Raw genomic sequence first — 18,011 nt, 5'->3', positions numbered from 1 at the left:
TTTTTCATATCATAAAATTTGTTTGCTGCTATGTTTGAGACCACTGTCCTACTGAGGGCCCAATTTGGTTGTGATTCAGCTGTGAGACAGTGGACCTCGCATTTGACTCTGACAGTATTGATGTCCAGGCCCCCTGGCTTTGAAACGAGCCTGCAGGCTTGCTAGGCGGCACACACACCTGCAAAGATTTGCATTTTCCACAGGAGAATAATCTATTTTAGTGCAGAGTGATGGATTTCAAATGGTTTAGAAACGGTTTTGTAACCCTTTTTCCAGGTCATTGGCAAAAACAGTTTGGTCATTTACAACTTTGGACGGTATTTATCACACTCCATTATGCTTAAAACCCACACCTGAAAAAAACTGGCATTTATAGATGTGCTGTAACCTTCTGATGATAAGTTAAACAATCACTCAAAGTTTTATGTAAGCTTGAAAGGAAGAGAGTTGGAAGCGACACCTGGTTGCTACTTTACCTATTAAATCCTGTTCAAAGCAGCAATCTAAACTATATATATATATATATATATATATATATATATATATATATATATATATATATATATATATATCTTATGATAGATATATAATAAAAATGATCTGTTAATAAAAAAGCTAATTGATTGCTCATCCTTTGTTTATATTCCTGTCCTAATTAGAGTATTTATTTCCTCTTAGACTGATCTCCCCAAAGCTTTTGTGATGATTGGACAGATGGGTTTTTTGGTGGTATCCCTCTTGTGTAGAGTTGGTGACCCCAGGATCACACGCTTTGCAGTGGTTCTCCAACATTGAGCTTTGGAGATATTTTTATTTATTTATTTTTAAATCTTCTTTACTATATCCTCAAAAACTGTGTGGTGACAAAAAAAAAAAGGGGGAAAAAAGCCTTGATGGTTATTTTAAAACTTTTCTTTAAATTCTTCTCATTGTAGATTTGTGCAGATCTAGATGAGTATCTATGTTCCTGTAACCATTTCCAAAATTAGGTACATTCATTTTATAGGACCCCTTCAATAAGCTCTGTGCTATTGGCTCTGTGAAACATAATTCAAATATTTTTTCCTGCACCAAATGCATGTACTTAAGCTAGAGCTTTTGCTACTAAAACAAAGAGCAAACAAATTTTAAGGCCTTTAATACATCTTTCCAGGGGTGCCCATAAATGCGAAGGGTACTGCATGTATATCTGTATAAATTTGGAACAATGTGCTATGAGCAAGGATAAAACTGGCCAGATTTATGCAGCAAAGTAATAAACCTCTCAATGTCAAATCCGTGCAAAAATGAAATACTAATTTTAACTGTGTTGACTTCGAGTGCCTCTATATTAAAGGTGCAAAAAGAGCCATGCAATCGCCCGGGAGGCAGAGACGGGAGAAAGAAAGAAACTTGTCTGGCTTTGTACATATCTAAAGGACAGGGAACACGTTGTTCAGCCAGCCGTGTGGTTTATCTCGGAAACTACAGTTGTAAAACCTGAGTAATATGGTTCATATCTGCTCAGTTGACAAAAAGCAGCGACCCTCTGCAGCAGAGTCGAGCTGTCTCATTTAAGCTCTTGCTGCTGGATTTGACTGACAGACGGACAAACTGAAGGACAGTCAAGGCGCTGCACCAGACGACGAATGCTTTCCAAAGCTTAGCATTCAGATAAAAGCCACCGCTCACATTGCTTCCCTGTCACTCAGGGCTTCGTAGGCCAGACACACAGAACGCGTCTCTCCCTGATTCCTTCTGAGTCGGTTCCCAAAGCTGAACAAGTTGAAGGTGAGTCCAGGTGTGTGTGAGTGTGCTGGCTGGAGGCTCGAAACAAAGCAAACAAACTCACTGACAGATTTGTTGACATTTCTGCACCTCGCAAAGCAGGATAACGGCGGGAGAAAAAGGTCAATTTATATTTGCTCGGTTAATTTCTTTCTAGACTACACTGGCTGTCGCATCACAGCTGAGTGACTGTATCCTAAACAGAAACAAAGATTAACATAACAAGACAATCAGGGGAAGCATCCCAGTGTGAAGGTGAGGATTCATTATATTAGGAGGCAACAAACGAGCGACACGTGAGGCACTCATCCCCGTAGACTCGGGTGCATTCAATCAACTTGCATTTTACAAGGCCATCGCAGGCAAGTGTTTAATTGTGTGAAGATGTGCTGCTGTAACTATGTGCGATGAAGAAATGAATAAAATGTCACTATAGCAATAAACTGCAAATATTGTGTAATTATAGGTTTGTTCTGGGGTATGTTTTGGCCTGAATGCAGAATCAGAAAATTCCCCGTTTGATGACGTGAAGAAGGCCGAAAGGTCTCAATAGCAACCAACCTTGCTCTGATTTAAAACCGTTGTAAAACACATGAGAAGCAAAGCCAGTCGTATGCAGTTTGTCCTGCGAGCGTTACAAGGACATTTCTAAGCCACTGAGACTCTCATAAATACTCTGATGGCTTTATGTTTTTTTTGGTTTGTTTGTTTGTTTGTTTTCTTGCCAAAATATGTTGTTGATTTAAAAAAAATAAAATAAAACTAAAAATACACAAGACTCACCTCGGCAAACTGAAGCCGGTTGAATGTGCTGCCTGGAAGCGCGGTCAGCTCGAAGTTCTTTTTTGGTGCCACCCAGGTCTCCATGATCTCCAGCTTGCTTGTTGCCAGGTTGGTGGCATGATGCTTGACCAGGTAGCCCTGGAACTGGTCTAGGTGGAAGTAGAGATGCACTGACACAGGGTGGCCCATTGGGAAATACCTGGCACAATAAAAAAAGGGATAAATCCATCAGAAAAACCTCAGACAATGGAGCAGCTTTTCACAGATGGGACTGTAAAGAGGGAGAGAGGAAGATTTTCAGGATTTATTTAGGTAATGTCTAGAGGGAGTCTGCCTTGCACATGCTAATGTGGCCGGATGCAAATGTGTACTTGCTGTAAAGGTTAGTGGGGAGTCAATGTGCTCTGTAATTGTGTGACACGGTGGACATTAATTCAGTGACCTTTAACAGAGATGTAATCTGTCAAAGACATGTCGACAATACAGATTATTCCAGGGAAGTGCTGCTTGTGGGCTGTTAAGCCCACACTTATGTGACTGGAGTTTATACGTTTTATCATCTGGGCCTGAACACTGAACACTATTATGAAGGACACTATTATAACAAAACTGCCCCTTAACTCATCTAACCCAGGTATTCTCTTTACTTCTGTAAGTACAGGTTCATCTTAGATAAGGATCAGAAACATGATCAGCAATTCAAAAAAGAAATTCAGCGCACCATAAAAAAAAAGGTGGGGCATTTTTGTAAAGAGTGAAAAGATGGATGTAACTTTTGAAAATGTCAGTATGACATACCCAAACAAGAAGGCATACCTACATTTACTGTCTATTTTTAGATTTGCTGCTAAGATTAGGCCTAATAAAAAGGAAAATAAAAACAATAGAACCCAGTGCAGTTTACTGACTACTTTATATATATTTGACAGTTCATATGATTTATATGTATTTATCATGTCAATCAACCAAATTTTATTTGCATAGCATCTTTCAGCAAAACGGTATTTCAAAGTGCTTACATCAAAAGATCACAAAAATACAAAGTCATAGTTAAGTGTGTTTATAATACTCACCTAATTTTCCATGCGTACGGAAAATCATTTGAAAGCAGCGTCAAAGATATTTATACATATATCATTAGAACTTATGCTTTTCTCCTTTAGATACAAGAATAAAAATAATTATGCTAGCCAAAATGCACTAGAGGTTGAGGTAGCACATACACAGCGGTGATGGGTCGCCCTCATCTGACCTCTCAAATGCGAAACACAGTCCTAAACCTTGTGAAAATCCTTCTCGAAGTGGCTGAAGCGCTAATAATTCCAAGGATGTGGCCTACTGCTTCGTGTTACGGCCTATGCATTACAAATGGGATGCAGTTCAAATCAAAGTGTGTGTAAAAGCAAGTGTCTCAATACCTTTGGTATCATAGTGCACCTTAAACCTCAAAGAGAATAATGGCAAATAACATATCCATTGTTAAGAGGGTGTGTGAGTACTGATGTGAAGAAAGGAACAAAGAACAATGTAAGCTGGCAGCACGGAGTTGAACTGGGTCATCCAGTTATCTGAAGCAGAATGAAGATCTCGCCCTGTGATTAGAGTGTTTATTTGTGCGTGGCTTCATATGTGGCAGAGGGCTGCCCTGAGGCCAGACAGCCGCAGCAACTTCTGGAAAAACATAAAAGCATTGAGAGTGGGCGATGTTGGGGGATGCTCAACAGCTGCTGACTGCTCATGTTCTCACTACTTCTCACCCAGATTTCTAATCTCTGAGTATCCCAAACTCCTTATTCCACGTTTTTCTTGTGTACACACAAACACACCTTAACACAAACACACAGTGTTCCCCCCAGCTCCCCGGTGCAGCAGGCAGCCTCATCAGTATTCAGCTAAAGCACCAAGAGTCAACCAGAGCTGGCAAACGCTACCCTGACAAGCAGAACAGCAAATACTTACACCCCCAAGGATTGCATTGCACACTCCCCCCAATCTCCTGCTTCGTTTTCGTCTTTCTCCTTTCCTTTATTTCCCCCCTTTACAGCTCTCGGCGCCGTCTTTCACCTCGCTTTACCTCAGCTCTCAGGTCTCTCTGACCTGCCTTTCCAAAAAGCCGATACGAGAGGCTGAGCGAAGGAGGCCGGACCGCAACCTGCACAGAAGCTCCATTCAGGCTTTTACTGCTCTGCCTCTCCAAGAAAGTCACAGCAAGCTGTTAAAAGAGCCAAATCGCTCTCCTTGTTCTTCTACTCTCTTTCACCACAGTCTTATGCCAAAGCCAAACCACCCATCTGTTAGTCTCAATGTACGCTTTGCGACAAACACCTCTGCCACATGAGAGCAAACTTAGCACAACAGGCAGCTCCTATGAACAAAGTCCTAAGTAATCATTTTTGGGGTTTTTTTGTGCTGTGACACGCTTCAAGGTAAACCCTGATCGATTGAATTACTTGGCTTCATCGGTAAAATTTCAGACCAATATAATATAAAGACGACAGCTCAAGGCTCGGGGCTTTGCATCGTTTCACCGGACTAATTACACATTCAGTCATTATGCCGACAAACCAGAGAGAGGCCAGATACGTACAAGTGCGATTTTTATTTGTCTCTATTTTATTTATCTAATTGCTCTTAAAGCTTTTGTGTGCTTCTTCCAAACTGTTTCAATAAAATCTATGCGAGATTATCAAATTAGGAAAAGCTTTTAATGCAAAGAAGGGAATGCAATGAATAAAGAATTGTGTTTTTGAGGGAGCCACATCTAAATGTTTATTTCTAAGAAAAAGACCTGAGAGAATCATTTTGTCACACCGCAGCAGAAGTATGAAACTACGGGCAAAAAAAGTGAAGATCCAAAGAAATGCAAACTTTCCAAGGACATTTTTCTGTTGAAGGAAAACAAGATGTATGTGAATTGTAGCATTTGTCGATCTTGTTGAGAGATGTCTTTAAAAGGCTTTTCTAACTAAGTAACTGCTGCCTGCTATGTAATATTTGTAGATCAAAATCTGAAGATTTAAAACAGCCCTTACTTGAAGAAGGCCATAGTGTTTGACCAAAGTTTTATTTAGATTTACAAAAGTTAAGAAATGTTGGCAGGTGAGTTCATTAGTTTCTGAGCCCATTACTAACATCATTATGTAATAAATGTCTTGTGGTTCCTTTAAATGCGATTTCTCCTAGTCTATTTTCTCACGTGAACCTTGCATGAACTTTTATCAAATATATGCTAAAGTAGCTCTCATTCCAACATGTTTCCTTTACTGTTGTTAACACATAAATTAGACATGAAATTTGTACGGGTTAGAGTCTATTTAGATGAAAAACATTTCAATACACTTCATTCGCTAAACGCAAATATCTACAACCTGCAAATCCTTGACAACCCCTCTAAACATTTTTTATAATTACTATTTTTAATAGTTCAAATACTGAATACAGTATAAGATGCATTGAGAACTAAGAGCAGCATTCAAATTATGTCTCACATTAGAATATAATATATTCTTCCCCTTCCTCCAACTAACTTCCGGGATTGTGCCAGGATTCTACAATTTGGTATTTTTGTCAGTAGTTTCACTTATTAGGAGTATAATTTGCTGATGTAAACACTCACACTGTCCCTGAGCAAAACAGACAAACAGGATTAAAGGCTCAAACACGATGAATGAATCTGTGAAAGTCCCGTCACTAAAGACACTGCTATGTATTTTCTCATTTAACTTTCTCCTTTTGCAGAGAGTCATTCTTGCTCCTTTCACCCTCTGATGTTTTTCCTCAGAGTCTGCAGGCTCTCTGCTGTAAATCAACAAAATTGCTGTAATGGCCGTAAAGCCTAGAACATAAACATAAACCTGAGAAAAACCGATTAGATTCAACTCCATGACTTTATTTAGCTCTGGATCTGGACTGCGTTTACTGCATGGTGGCATATTTTTTAACAACACCTGTTCATACATTTTAGTTCAGTTTTGTATTTTTAACCCGCTTTCTGATTAGTTTGTGTCTGTAAGACCTTTGTCCATTTATTTTGGCTCTCTGTGACGTTGTGTTTTTGCTTATGCATTGATCAATTTTTATAGCTTCAGCACCATCTTTGTATTGCTGTGTCTGGGTTATGTTTTCTGACTCTGGTCTTTTAGTATTTATGATACAGCAATATAAAGGAGTCATGGTTTTTTGCTACAAAGCAAAAAAAAAATACCCAAAAAACCCCTGAATAAATGAAAAGAATTGAACTCACTGTAAAATGCAAAATGTAGCAGGAAGTTGTAACTGAAAAAAATCAGTAAATAAAACATGAAAATATATGTTTATTGTTGCAAAATTATGACAGCATCTTTTTCCCGGGGGTAAGAGTTCAGGGTAGATTAGTCATACCTGCATACTTCAACTTTATCTCAAATACACACATAATTTTAACCACTTATAATTGTCCCCATTGCTTCAATTAAAAAAAAAAAAAAAACCACAACGTTGCCAAAAAGTATTGGGTCACGACTCCAAATGAATTAATTCAGTTGCTTGAACCAGATAATAGAAAGGCTAATTGGAACAGCTTCTATTAAAAACCATACATTTATTTTTAGGTACACTGGTCCTCAAGACACACTGCCTCGCATGTTTTAGATGTTTTCCTGCATCAGCACACCTAATTTCAATTGACGTCTGATTAACAGGGGTTTACTGAACTGCAATCATCTGAATCAGGTGTGTTAAAACAGAGAAACATCTAAAACATGCAGGGTAATGTGTCTTGAGGACCAAGGTTGGGAAACGCTGTTCTATAGAAAAGATCCAATGCCTGAATAAAAAAAAAGAAATAAATAAAATACAGCTGGCAGATTCCCTTTTTGGGGGATTTGACGTCTGGAAACCATGAAATCGGTCTTCCTTTCATCTCTTGCTTTTACCTGGAACATTTTAAAGAATGTTCCAGGTAACCCCTCTATCACCCGGACCGTGGGTGATAGAGGGGTTTGCTGCTGCTTTATTTTCTGCATAGGAGGAGGAAATCACACAGAGAGGTGATTGCTTCTGCAATGCCACCTAGATTCACTAAACAAGTCAGACCCTCAGTTCACTTAAGTGGGTCTGAAACTTTCCCAAAGCATGATTTGGAAGACAACCAACAAAAGCAGTTCAACTCAATTCAGTTCATTTGCATCGTCTCACATCTAGTGCTGCCACTAATGACTGCTTTATATGAGCTCTACTGTGGACAAATGATGAATTAACTGATCTAAGCAATTGAGTTTTCTTCTTTTTTTCATTTCTGAGTAAAAACAGAACAAGAAATTAAGCTGTAGGTGCATTTTATTTCACTTTTGTAACAAATGTGAAGAAGTCTGGGTTCTTTTATGGCACTATCTGAAAATGCCTCGACTTGGAGCCTTTGCTTTCGAACTGCTACTGCAGACAGACCACCTGTCTATCTTCATAGAGTCCATTAAGTAGATTTCTCAGCCAAAAATGTGTCTGTTTCAAGTGGTCATGCTTTATGCTCCTGTGAGGAGGATCCAAACCATTAGTTTATCATCTGTTGTTTGCACAGAACCAGCCAATGAGTGAAGCCGACCGCGACGGATGTATGAAATGACAGGCAAGCATTCCTACAGAGTTTTACAGCAGGAAGGACAGAAAAAAATTGAGTTATTTTTGTTAAATAAAGGTAAAGTGATAAAAAAAACTATTATAATTAAACAAAAAGTAGGTCTTCACTAAGAGTCTTAATGTTGATGACATTACAGTCAGCTTAATCAGTCATAACAGTTAGTCACAACTGTCTAATTAAATTGCACCAAATGTATACTTTGAATGGAAACAAGATTTGATTGCCACCCTTCAATTTATTTCAGGCAGAACTGCAATATTCACCTTCAGACAAACAGCACAAAGTCAGAATCTCACCAATTAAAATGCAATTTCAAGCAATCCGATTAAAGAAATTTGAAAATGCCAGTTTCAGTTGAAGAAAAACAGCACTTTGCTTCAAAACTGGATTTTTAAAAAATCCCTCACCATGTGCAAGAACTGAACAACAGCGGTGAGGAACGAGACCCCTCTGACAGGAAGTGATGTCAAGCAGAACAAAGATCATGACCAGGCTTGTCCAGCCAGAGCATAAGAAGGATGTACAACCACAGACCCACCGGGTGTGATGAATATGCTTTGTACAATACTTAGATTGAGCATCACTGACCGCTGACCAGTTGTTTACAAACATAGAAGATTGCATCTTTTTCTAATGACTTCTGTAGCAACTGGAACCACATCCAATTGATACGTCACTTGTCAATGCGGACGTTGTTCCTGAAGGAGGAAGACTCAAGGTTAGCAATTTTCAGCATCAATAAGGTGGATGAAGATCAGTGCCTCCAAATCCGAGAGCATGGTCTTGAGCTGGAAGAGGGCAGAGTGCCTTCTCCGGGTCGGGGGGTGCAGGGGGTTAAGTATCTCGGGATCTTGTTCACGAATGAGGGAAGAAGGGAGCGAGAGATCGACAGGCGGATTTGAGCAGCGTCTGCAGTGAAGGGGGCGCTGCACTGGTCCGTCGTGGTGAAGAGAGAGCTGAGCCAAAAAGCGAAGCTCTCGATTTACCGGTCGATCTATGTTCCCACCCTCATCTACGGTCATGAGCTTTGGGTCATGAGCTTTGGGTCATGACCGAAAGAACGAGGTTGTGGATACAAGCGGTTGAAATGGGTTTCCTCTGTAGAGTGGCTGGGAGAGCCCTTAGATATAGGATGAGAAGCTCGGTCATCCGGGAGGGACTCAGACTAGAGCCGCTGCTCTTCCACATCGAGAGGAGCCAGGTGAGGAGGCTCGGGCATCTGGTCAGGATGCCTCCTGGTCGCCTCCCTGGTGAGGAAGGGAGGAAGACCCAGTAGAGGCTGGAGGGACTATGTTTCTCAGGTGACCTGGGAACGCCTTGGGATTCCCCCGGAGGAACTGGAACAAGTGGCTGGGGAGAGGAAAGTCTGGGCCTCCCTTCTGAAGCTGCTACCCCCACGACCCGGAAGACAATGGATGGATGGAATAAGGTGAAGTAACGATGAATTACACACAGAGATGTAAGAGGTGTTTCATAAATTAAAGAAAAAAAGCTTTTCTATGACAAGTCCACACAGCTCTGCAGTTCGTTGAGGCTATTAGAGAGAGCAGAACTTCCCAGAGGTAGAAGGAAGTCTCAGTGAACAGCAAAGTTGCTCTGTTTTATTCTTTTGAGTTTTAAATCTCTGTCATTCATGAAATGTGTTGCATTTGTAAATGTTGGCAGCCTTGTGAAAGTATTCAGATTCATGTAAGGATCTACAATAATTCAAGAATACACACGGAAAGCTAACCTGGCTAACTGCTGACATAAGAACTGCATGTATGCTCTGTTATGGTAAAACCCTGCTTCACACACAATGTTATAACTGTTTTTCTCAATAAACAAAAAAAAAAAAAAAAAAAAACTCACTTACCTAAAATTGTTATCGGGAGGTAAAAACTTTCCCAAAACGAGATTAGTGCATCTCAATTAGCCTCTGTTTGGAAAAGTTTTTTTGAAGAAGGAAAACCAAACTAAAATCAAATCGACATTCAGCCTTTTGTTCTTTTCATTTCAATTGCATACAGTGTGTTAACAGCACTCTGAAATTCATTCATTCCTACTAATAATAGACCAGGCTGGCTTTCTGCGGTATGACCTACATAGCCTCATTATCGCAGAGATAAATTGATGGTGTCATATTGTGTTACAAAATGAAAGGCTTTAGCCAGCCCTCCCAGTTGCCTATTGAAGCTATCCATTGTGATTCGATTTCCATGATATGTGATCTTATGTGGCGATGCACCAGGAGAAACACGGCAGGCCATTTATGTGCTGCGCAATGTGGTTTCCAAAGCTAATAAAGGTGCATCTGGTTTCTGAGAAGACAACGACCTGGACAAACTCAAGCTGCAGGTGTGTGATAATAGCAGCAATTACAAGAGTGGCTGTAGTGAAATAAATGCTGAAGAGCTGCATGCGTGCGTACCGGTGAATGTACGGGCTTGTGTTTACCCTCTCGAGCGCGCACATTTTTATGAAAACCAACCTGCAGCTGTGATCGTCTGGGTTCCCCTGAAGCGAGGCCGCAGCCCTCACCAGGCCCATCCGCGTGAAGGAGTGGTAATACGTGAGCAGCGTGTCCGACAGGCTGGCGACGCCATCTGGCTCGTCGTAAACATTCTCCCAATAGGAGTTCAGTCCCAGCGTCCCCTGAGGAAACGGTCCAAACAGGTAGGCATCCAGCTGGTTCACTATCTCCTGGTTCACGCTGGCCTCAAACTTCCTGGCAAAGAAGGTGGGCCGCACCGTTTGCTGCAGAACCGCAGAGCGAGGCGGGAGGCGAGCAGAGGAGCGAGGTAGGGACAGAGGAGATAAAGAGAAGGGAGAAAGAAAAAAAAGAGAGAGAAGATTATTAAACGGTGGTGTGCCAGGATGCGAGGGGAACGAAATGTGATGTGTGAGATATGTGTGGAAGTGATAGGTGGGCAGAGAGAGAGAAAAAAAAATGCTGATAAGAGGTTGAGTAGGGGGGCGGCTCGACGCAGCAGACCGAAAACGGGGAAATCGTCTTCTTAGAGATTTGTGAATGAATTAGAATCTGTATTAAATCAAAATTGCCCTCTATTTGGTCTCACTTTTCAATCTGCAAATGCATTTGTGTTAAAGGCCCCCCAATGGTAATGTGTCAGTGTGGAGACAAAAAAAAATGAAAACGCTTTGGGGTGTTTAATGTTCACACAAAATATATAGATATTAAAAAAATGAAAAAGTAAGAAAATATATATAAACTTTAAATCAATAATTTATATTATCCCTTATCCCACAAACACAAACTGGTTTGTTTTGCTTTGGTCAATGATTGAATCCATTTCTTTCAATATTTACTTACAGAGGTTTAGTATAAGACTGGTTTGCATTTTCTAAAGCCAGTTTTAATCTGTGTTTTGGATTTTTGTCCCATCAGTCGAACCTAAACTGAAATATAGAGGATATTTCAAAACCTAAGAGCTCTATAGTAAATGCCACACATGGTAGTGGTATTATCATACTGAGGGTCAGTTTCACTGCCTGCCTGTGGCACTAATGCATTGTAGTTTGTCAAAGGTATACAGTATTTACTCAGATATTAGGGACAGTGTACGAATGTATCAGAGCCTGGAGACAATATCCACATACAGTTAAACCTTCACCACCCAGTTGCTATTTTAAAAATAGCTGAAGTTATTTGTTTTACAACCTCTACACCCTGATAAGAGTTTAACTGAATAATTGAAATTTCAAAATCTATGAGATTGAAAAAGTAAACATTCAAACTAACTTTATGAGTCGTAAACAGAAGAAAAACCTTCTCGTTTTACGGCAGGGTGGGCATGATTCAAGGCAGAAGAATATGCATCCAGGCCAACAAACAAAACAAAATATGTTGCAAAAGATTCCCTAAAAATGCTGCAGATACGTTCTGTTATATCATTCACTGAGAGAGTTGCAGATCTTTTGAGTTTCTTTTCGTTGAGTTTTCAAAGTGGGTCAGACTTCTTCCATGAAATCCTCCAAACATGTCAATAAAAACCTTTTTTTATACAGTCATAATATCACAATACAATAGTGAACTGACTTGAAGTTCATCAGAAAAACAGCAAGTCAATCACAACATCACTGCCTGATGTCGTAGTTAATAATTTAAAAAAACTTTCAGGATTAATTGTCATTTAAAATGGGTAGGAAAGAAAAAAAACCCTCTTATTTCCCAGCTATCTGTGTTTAAATTTGGGCAGAGTTGGAAAGTATGATTCAACAGAAACTTCCTACTGACATGCCCCCATTTTATCTGTCTCAGTCTGGTCTCTGCCTCCGATTCATCCACATCTTTGACCAAGCTGTGGTTATTCTGTGGTTGCTGACGCATCATGAAATTTGCCTCCTCCACGGCTTGGCTTGGACACAAAGACATCTAATGTTAATCCCAGACTTCAAACTATTTATCTTGCAGTACCAAACACATTGGTGTTACCTGCAAAGAAGAAAAAAAAACCCTGAACCGATAAAAGAGGAGACGTAATGAGGCAGTTGCTCATTTTCTTGGAATTCAGTTATTTTTTTTCTCATGTAGCAGTAAGTGTGGGATGATGTACGAAAAGTCGGAGGTGTTAAATTAAACATAGATATGCTTCCAGAGTGAGGGCTCACATTCTGTGAAAGAACTGATTTGTTTATTCTTAAACAGGCTAAAGTACATCTTAGTGAATTAGAATACCATGAAAAGTTCTTTATTTTAACGGTTCAGTTCAAATTCATGTATTATAAAAATTAAAGACACAGTTCAAGTGTTTGTTTCTGCTCATCCTTCTGATTGTGGGTTACTGCAAATAAAAAACAAACCTCAATTTATAAAAAAAAAACAAAAAAAACAATAACAATAATAAAAAAATCACAATGGAAAAATGCAATATTTTGGCATCTTTTTGGCTTATACAATCTTGAGAAAATTGACTTGACAGTTGTCCATCATTCCTTGACACCCTTCACAACCAGGGTGAGTCAATAAAAGACCGTTGCCAAAGAAGCTGATTGTTTCTCCAGTATATTAGCGGCAAGTCGAGTAGAAGAAAAGCGTGAGGTAGAAATTTTCTGTTTCCCGTAAATGTGATATCTACATTGGAATCGTTTTTAACACATGAACATACTGCTTCAAAGTACGTCTGTGTACATTATGTGCACTCAACACTTGGTTGAGACTCATTTTGCATGAATTACTACAGAAGGCATCATGCTGTGGAGGCAATCAGTCTGTTGTTCTGCTGAGGTGTTCAGAAAGCCCAGAGAGCTTTAAAAGCAGCTTTTAGTTCGTCTGTGTTTTCGGATCTGGAGCTTCTCGTCTTCCTCTAAACAATAGTTCATAATTTCTCTCCGAGGTTTAAATCAGGACAGTTTGCTGGCCAATCAGTCACTATGGTCATTAAAGCAGGTATTCTTGATTGGAAGTGAAATCAGCTTTTCCATAAATCTGTGTGTCCATGAGGACAACAAAACATTTCTGTGAAAAAATTTTTTTGGGAAAGTTTTATGCAATATTTATATTTTCTGAAAAACTGAATTTGGATTTCCACTGTCTGTGTCATTTTCCCCAGAAATAACAGGATAAAAACCATCAATAATAACAAAAAGGTCTCAAACTCTCTCAAGTTCCCCAAGATAATTCATTTTAAATTTACTCTATTTGAGACTTTTTTCTGTCTAAATTGTTACTTATTCGATATAAGACTGTTTAAAAGACATATCTTGTTAGCATTGCTCAATTACATGTGTTTTCTTTCATTCCATCGTTTTATTCCGTCGTTCTCCACTTTGGTTCAGCTTGCAAGGCTGCGAATGCAGTTCATGTATAAACTAACATCATTACTAAAATAATTTATGAGAGGATCAGTTCGTCCTCTCACAGGGCTGCTTTGTTTCCAGGGTCAGACCTCACTGACACCATGCTGAATGCCAAGCGGACCCTGCAGCAGCGCCAGCGAGCTCAGGGCAACGTTTTGGCACCGATCTGCCAGAGACAGAAGCGAGACAACCGGGTTTGGCAAAGGGAGAGTGGAGGTCAGTGTGACGGCTGGAGTTTGGAGAGCGCTGCACATGAAGTGACTCACCACACGAAGGATATGAGTGAAAACGAAGCTAAGCTGGGGCAGACTGTTTATGGTTACTTTGTCCTTTTCTGTTTTAAGAGCCGCCTGAAAGTCAAATAGTGAAACAAAGTTACTTTATTTGTGATAAGCTGGCCAAATCCCCGCGCTCTCTCTCAATACCAAAGGCAAACAGGACCTAATTACAGCCGCTGCTGCTTTTCTCTCCTCTATCAGGGTCATCCTAATGGAGATGTGATTTTGCACATATTGACAGTGAATGCTGTGGGACGCCGAGCGTGAGAGGACTGGTTCGTTTTATTACGATTGACTGCTGTTGATTTTCTACTAAATGGTGCACTCATGCATTAAAGGGAGGCATTTATTTATGTTGATTTTAGTTTTTAAAACCGTCCCTCAGGAGTATGTTTGATTTATATGTTGGTGATTATTTATGCAACCTTTTGTTTTACCAAAATAACCTTTCTAAACATTTGTAGTTTAAGAGAAGAGCAAAAGAGATGGTGGAATCCTTTTGTTCTACATCAGCATTAAGATAAAATAAATCGTTTTAGTTACATTGTTGTGAAGTTTTTTCCAATTAGATTACTTATGTTATTGCTTGTTTGTTACACTTGAGCGTTTCAGATCATTAAGACATAGTTTGGTTAGAGAAACAAAGCCTGAGTAAATATAGAAAGCAATTATTATTTATTTAATGACCTGTTGGGGATCATGACAATGTGCGATTTTGCGTTATTTTTGATCAGGTGTTGTTTTTCGCCTTGAAACTCTCCTATGGAGTTCTTTGTTGCCTAATTTGTTCCCCGTTGCTCAGTTATAAACACTGTCCTCAACTAAGGTAAGTGAGACCTGCTGTAAATGCTGTTCATTCAGGTTAAGTTCAACCAAGTTTGCCTGATGTCAAAATTTGTTTCATATATCTGCAGAAAAAAAAAAACAGAAGTTGGTGCACACTGTTTCTTTACACTGTTTTTGAATGTTTTTTGAACTAATAATAACCCTACAAAACTGATATTATCAGGAAGAAGAAAAAAAAATTATGTGACACCATTAATTCTGAATTTTAACTTCAGTCGTTCCTGTTGATCCATCAGAACAGCTGGCGTGTTGCGTTTACCTGGAAGCGGTGGAAGTCCGAAGGCTTGAAGTCATTGGGCGAGCATCCACACCAGTCTACGATGTGCTTGTACTGACACTTGCAGCCCAGTTTACGGTTCCAGTTGGTGATGCGCAGGTTGTTGTCCACCATGCTCTCGCAGTGGGCGCTGTTCTCCAGCACAGTGTGGAAGAACGACTGGGAAATGAGGAGCAAAAATAGGCGGCGAGATAAGGAGGGAAAAATAAAGGAGATGGAAAATTAGAAAACTGTGTGCCTGTTGTTTTTCCACATAATCCACTTGGCAAGAGGAAATAAGATTGGGAGCAGAAAAAAAATAGATTTACTGCAGCTCTTGATAAACATTCAATTTCCCTGCAGAGGTTTATGTTGTTTCCCCCCAACCTGAGTTAATGGCTGCTCAGTTAGGATCTTAAGTTTTCCCCTCTCTCTCAGACTCAGTGTCCGCCTTTGAGTCATCTCACATTAACAAAAGGGGAACAGTGTGACTGTTATTTGTTAAATGATGCAGTGCAAATACAAAGCAGGGTTTGCAAGTTAGAGAGTTAAAAAAAACAAAAACAAAAGATATGACCTTGTCTGTGTTTGTGTGCTGGCCCGTGTTACCTCAGCAGGCAGCAGCGTGTACGCGTAGAATCGCTTCATGTTGGTGACCAGATCGTCCTTGGAGTTGATCACATATTCCACAAACATGCGGTTGAGGAGGAACCAGTCAGAGCCGCCGTCCACAGAGATGCCTTCTGGGATTTTTCGGTCGCCCAGCCTCCACATGTGAGTGTCACACTCATAGAAGAGACGATCCAGACCCTGCTTCCGGATGAACCTAACAGAGACGAGCAGGGCGGTCTGGTCACACAGCTGACTACTGGACAAAAGCTTCTTTCATGACATAAAGATAGGAGAAAAAGTCCAAAGATGTGTCTTAAGATTTTATTCCCATAAAATCGTGCCACATTTTTAAGAAAAATGTGATGGCTACCAATCATAAACAGCGCCTCTTCAGGCTCCGTTCACACAGAAGGCAAATGCGAACCAAATCTGCGGTTTTCCCCAAAATGTGACCTATATCCAGCTTTTTCAACACTGTCTGAAGAGACCAATCTTTTCTCCCTTCAAAAAATCCAATCTCTGCCACTTCAATGTGTGCTACTGATTCAGATATGTATCCGATTGTTTTCAAAGAGTCCGTTGTCTTAACTGTCATACCGCATTTCATCTGACTTTTATGTTATCGATGTGAGACGTGTCACCAGACGAAGCCACATGTGGTAAGTCGGGATGTAAACAATGTCTGAAAATAATGATTGTGAACTTATAAAAGAAGTGCGTCACTGAAGCGCATCGCATCACAATCAGACCACTGCTGGGTCTGACTACACATCCAAACCGATTTCTCTACAGAAGTTGCAGTCAATGTTCCACAAACAGCCATCGCTAGTAGTTATGATTTCTTCTTTCTTCATGCTGTTATGATTTTGTTGGCTCTAAACTTCGAAATCGATCGATGAACTCCTCCATCCATTATGACTTCTGTAAACGATGCTTGTTGAATGACATCAGTGTTCTTCGTCTGTGCATGTGGGTCACTTTGGGGAGGTAAACCGTTTGCACAGAAATCTCATCTTGGTCGTGTTTAATTAGTAGTATAATTTAAAAAAAATTTAAAAAAGATCAGAATTGAGCACCAAGAACTGCTATTTCATTCTCAAATCCCTAACAATTATCTTTACTACAGGATACACCTTTGAGACAACATTTCTGTCCTCGTTCCAAACCCGATATGAAACCTTATTCCCCATTTATTTTGGAGACACTCCTCTCTGTAAAGATACAAGAAATGTGAGCAAAACTGGGCATCTACGACTTCTCACTAAATATTTCACTACACCGGCTGCAGTAACAGTGACAGCCTACAGACACAGCAGGTGGTGTTACTCCTGCGAACAGATCAAGTGTTGGATGCTGGGAGTCAAATTTAGGTCAGGCAGGTCAGACTGCTCCCTCTGCCATCTGAATGTTGATGTGTTCAACTGGTGCCACACGCTCAGACATTAATCTTTGTAGTAAAGAGGTTAGAAGCGATTAATGCAATCGTTGAGATGTTCGATGTAATCAGTGGTGCGCGTATTTTAATAAACAAGAAGCTCTTCTGTCAGAGAGAATCACGTGATCAGACACAGCGCCCACAAAAAGGTACCGCTGAGTCACACTGACTCATGCGTGCTTGCAGGGCATTTGTTCTCTCTGCTTTGGGCCTTTCTGCCCACGGTGCTGAGCGATGAGTGGCCGGCCACGAGGGCGCGACCGGGCAGAGAGCGGGGCGGCGTCAGCGCCGAGCGGCGCTCTGGCAGCAACCTCGCCTCACCAAGAAGGTTAATTAATGGAGCCCACAGATGGGAGCTAATTGTGTTATGATTCACTGTCCACGTTGTGCTGGCACATGAGCTGCAAGTGTGGGTGTGAGAGGAGAAAAGAGGCAGAAGGAAGGAGAGGGCTGCTAGAAGTGAGGTTAAAAAGGAAGATTCAAAATGTACATCTTACCTTGCATTGTCCCGGCCGTGGGACTTAATGAAATTCAGGTCTCTGTACTTGGACAGGAACGCCACCAGCTGGTTATTGTTCCTGAAATAAAACGAGAATGACTTACTCTTGACTGGGAACATAT

The 18,011-nt window shown here is 40.4% G+C and overlaps 1 protein-coding gene across 1 annotated transcript in view; it reads right to left on the bottom strand.

Annotated features, from left to right (window-relative positions):
- The window catches only part of LOC129367002 (xylosyltransferase 1-like), a 95,497-nt gene that overhangs the window by 16,356 nt on the left and 61,130 nt on the right, over window positions 1-18,011 (bottom strand). The window contains exons 5-9 of the mRNA XM_055041182.1: window positions 17,888-17,968; window positions 15,953-16,169; window positions 15,347-15,523; window positions 10,635-10,900; window positions 2,551-2,749 (exon numbers count right to left, since the gene is read on the bottom strand). Of these exons, the coding sequence (XP_054897157.1) occupies window positions 2,551-2,749; window positions 10,635-10,900; window positions 15,347-15,523; window positions 15,953-16,169; window positions 17,888-17,968 (940 nt within the window). The remainder of the gene's footprint in view (window positions 1-2,550; window positions 2,750-10,634; window positions 10,901-15,346; window positions 15,524-15,952; window positions 16,170-17,887; window positions 17,969-18,011) is intronic.

Source organism: Poeciliopsis prolifica, unplaced genomic scaffold (assembly GCF_027474105.1).
Source record: "Poeciliopsis prolifica strain line A6 unplaced genomic scaffold, Auburn_PproV2 SCAFFOLD016, whole genome shotgun sequence".
Lineage (NCBI taxonomy): Eukaryota > Metazoa > Chordata > Actinopteri > Cyprinodontiformes > Poeciliidae > Poeciliopsis > Poeciliopsis prolifica.
This window is presented reverse-complemented; position numbering and strand designations above follow the sequence as displayed.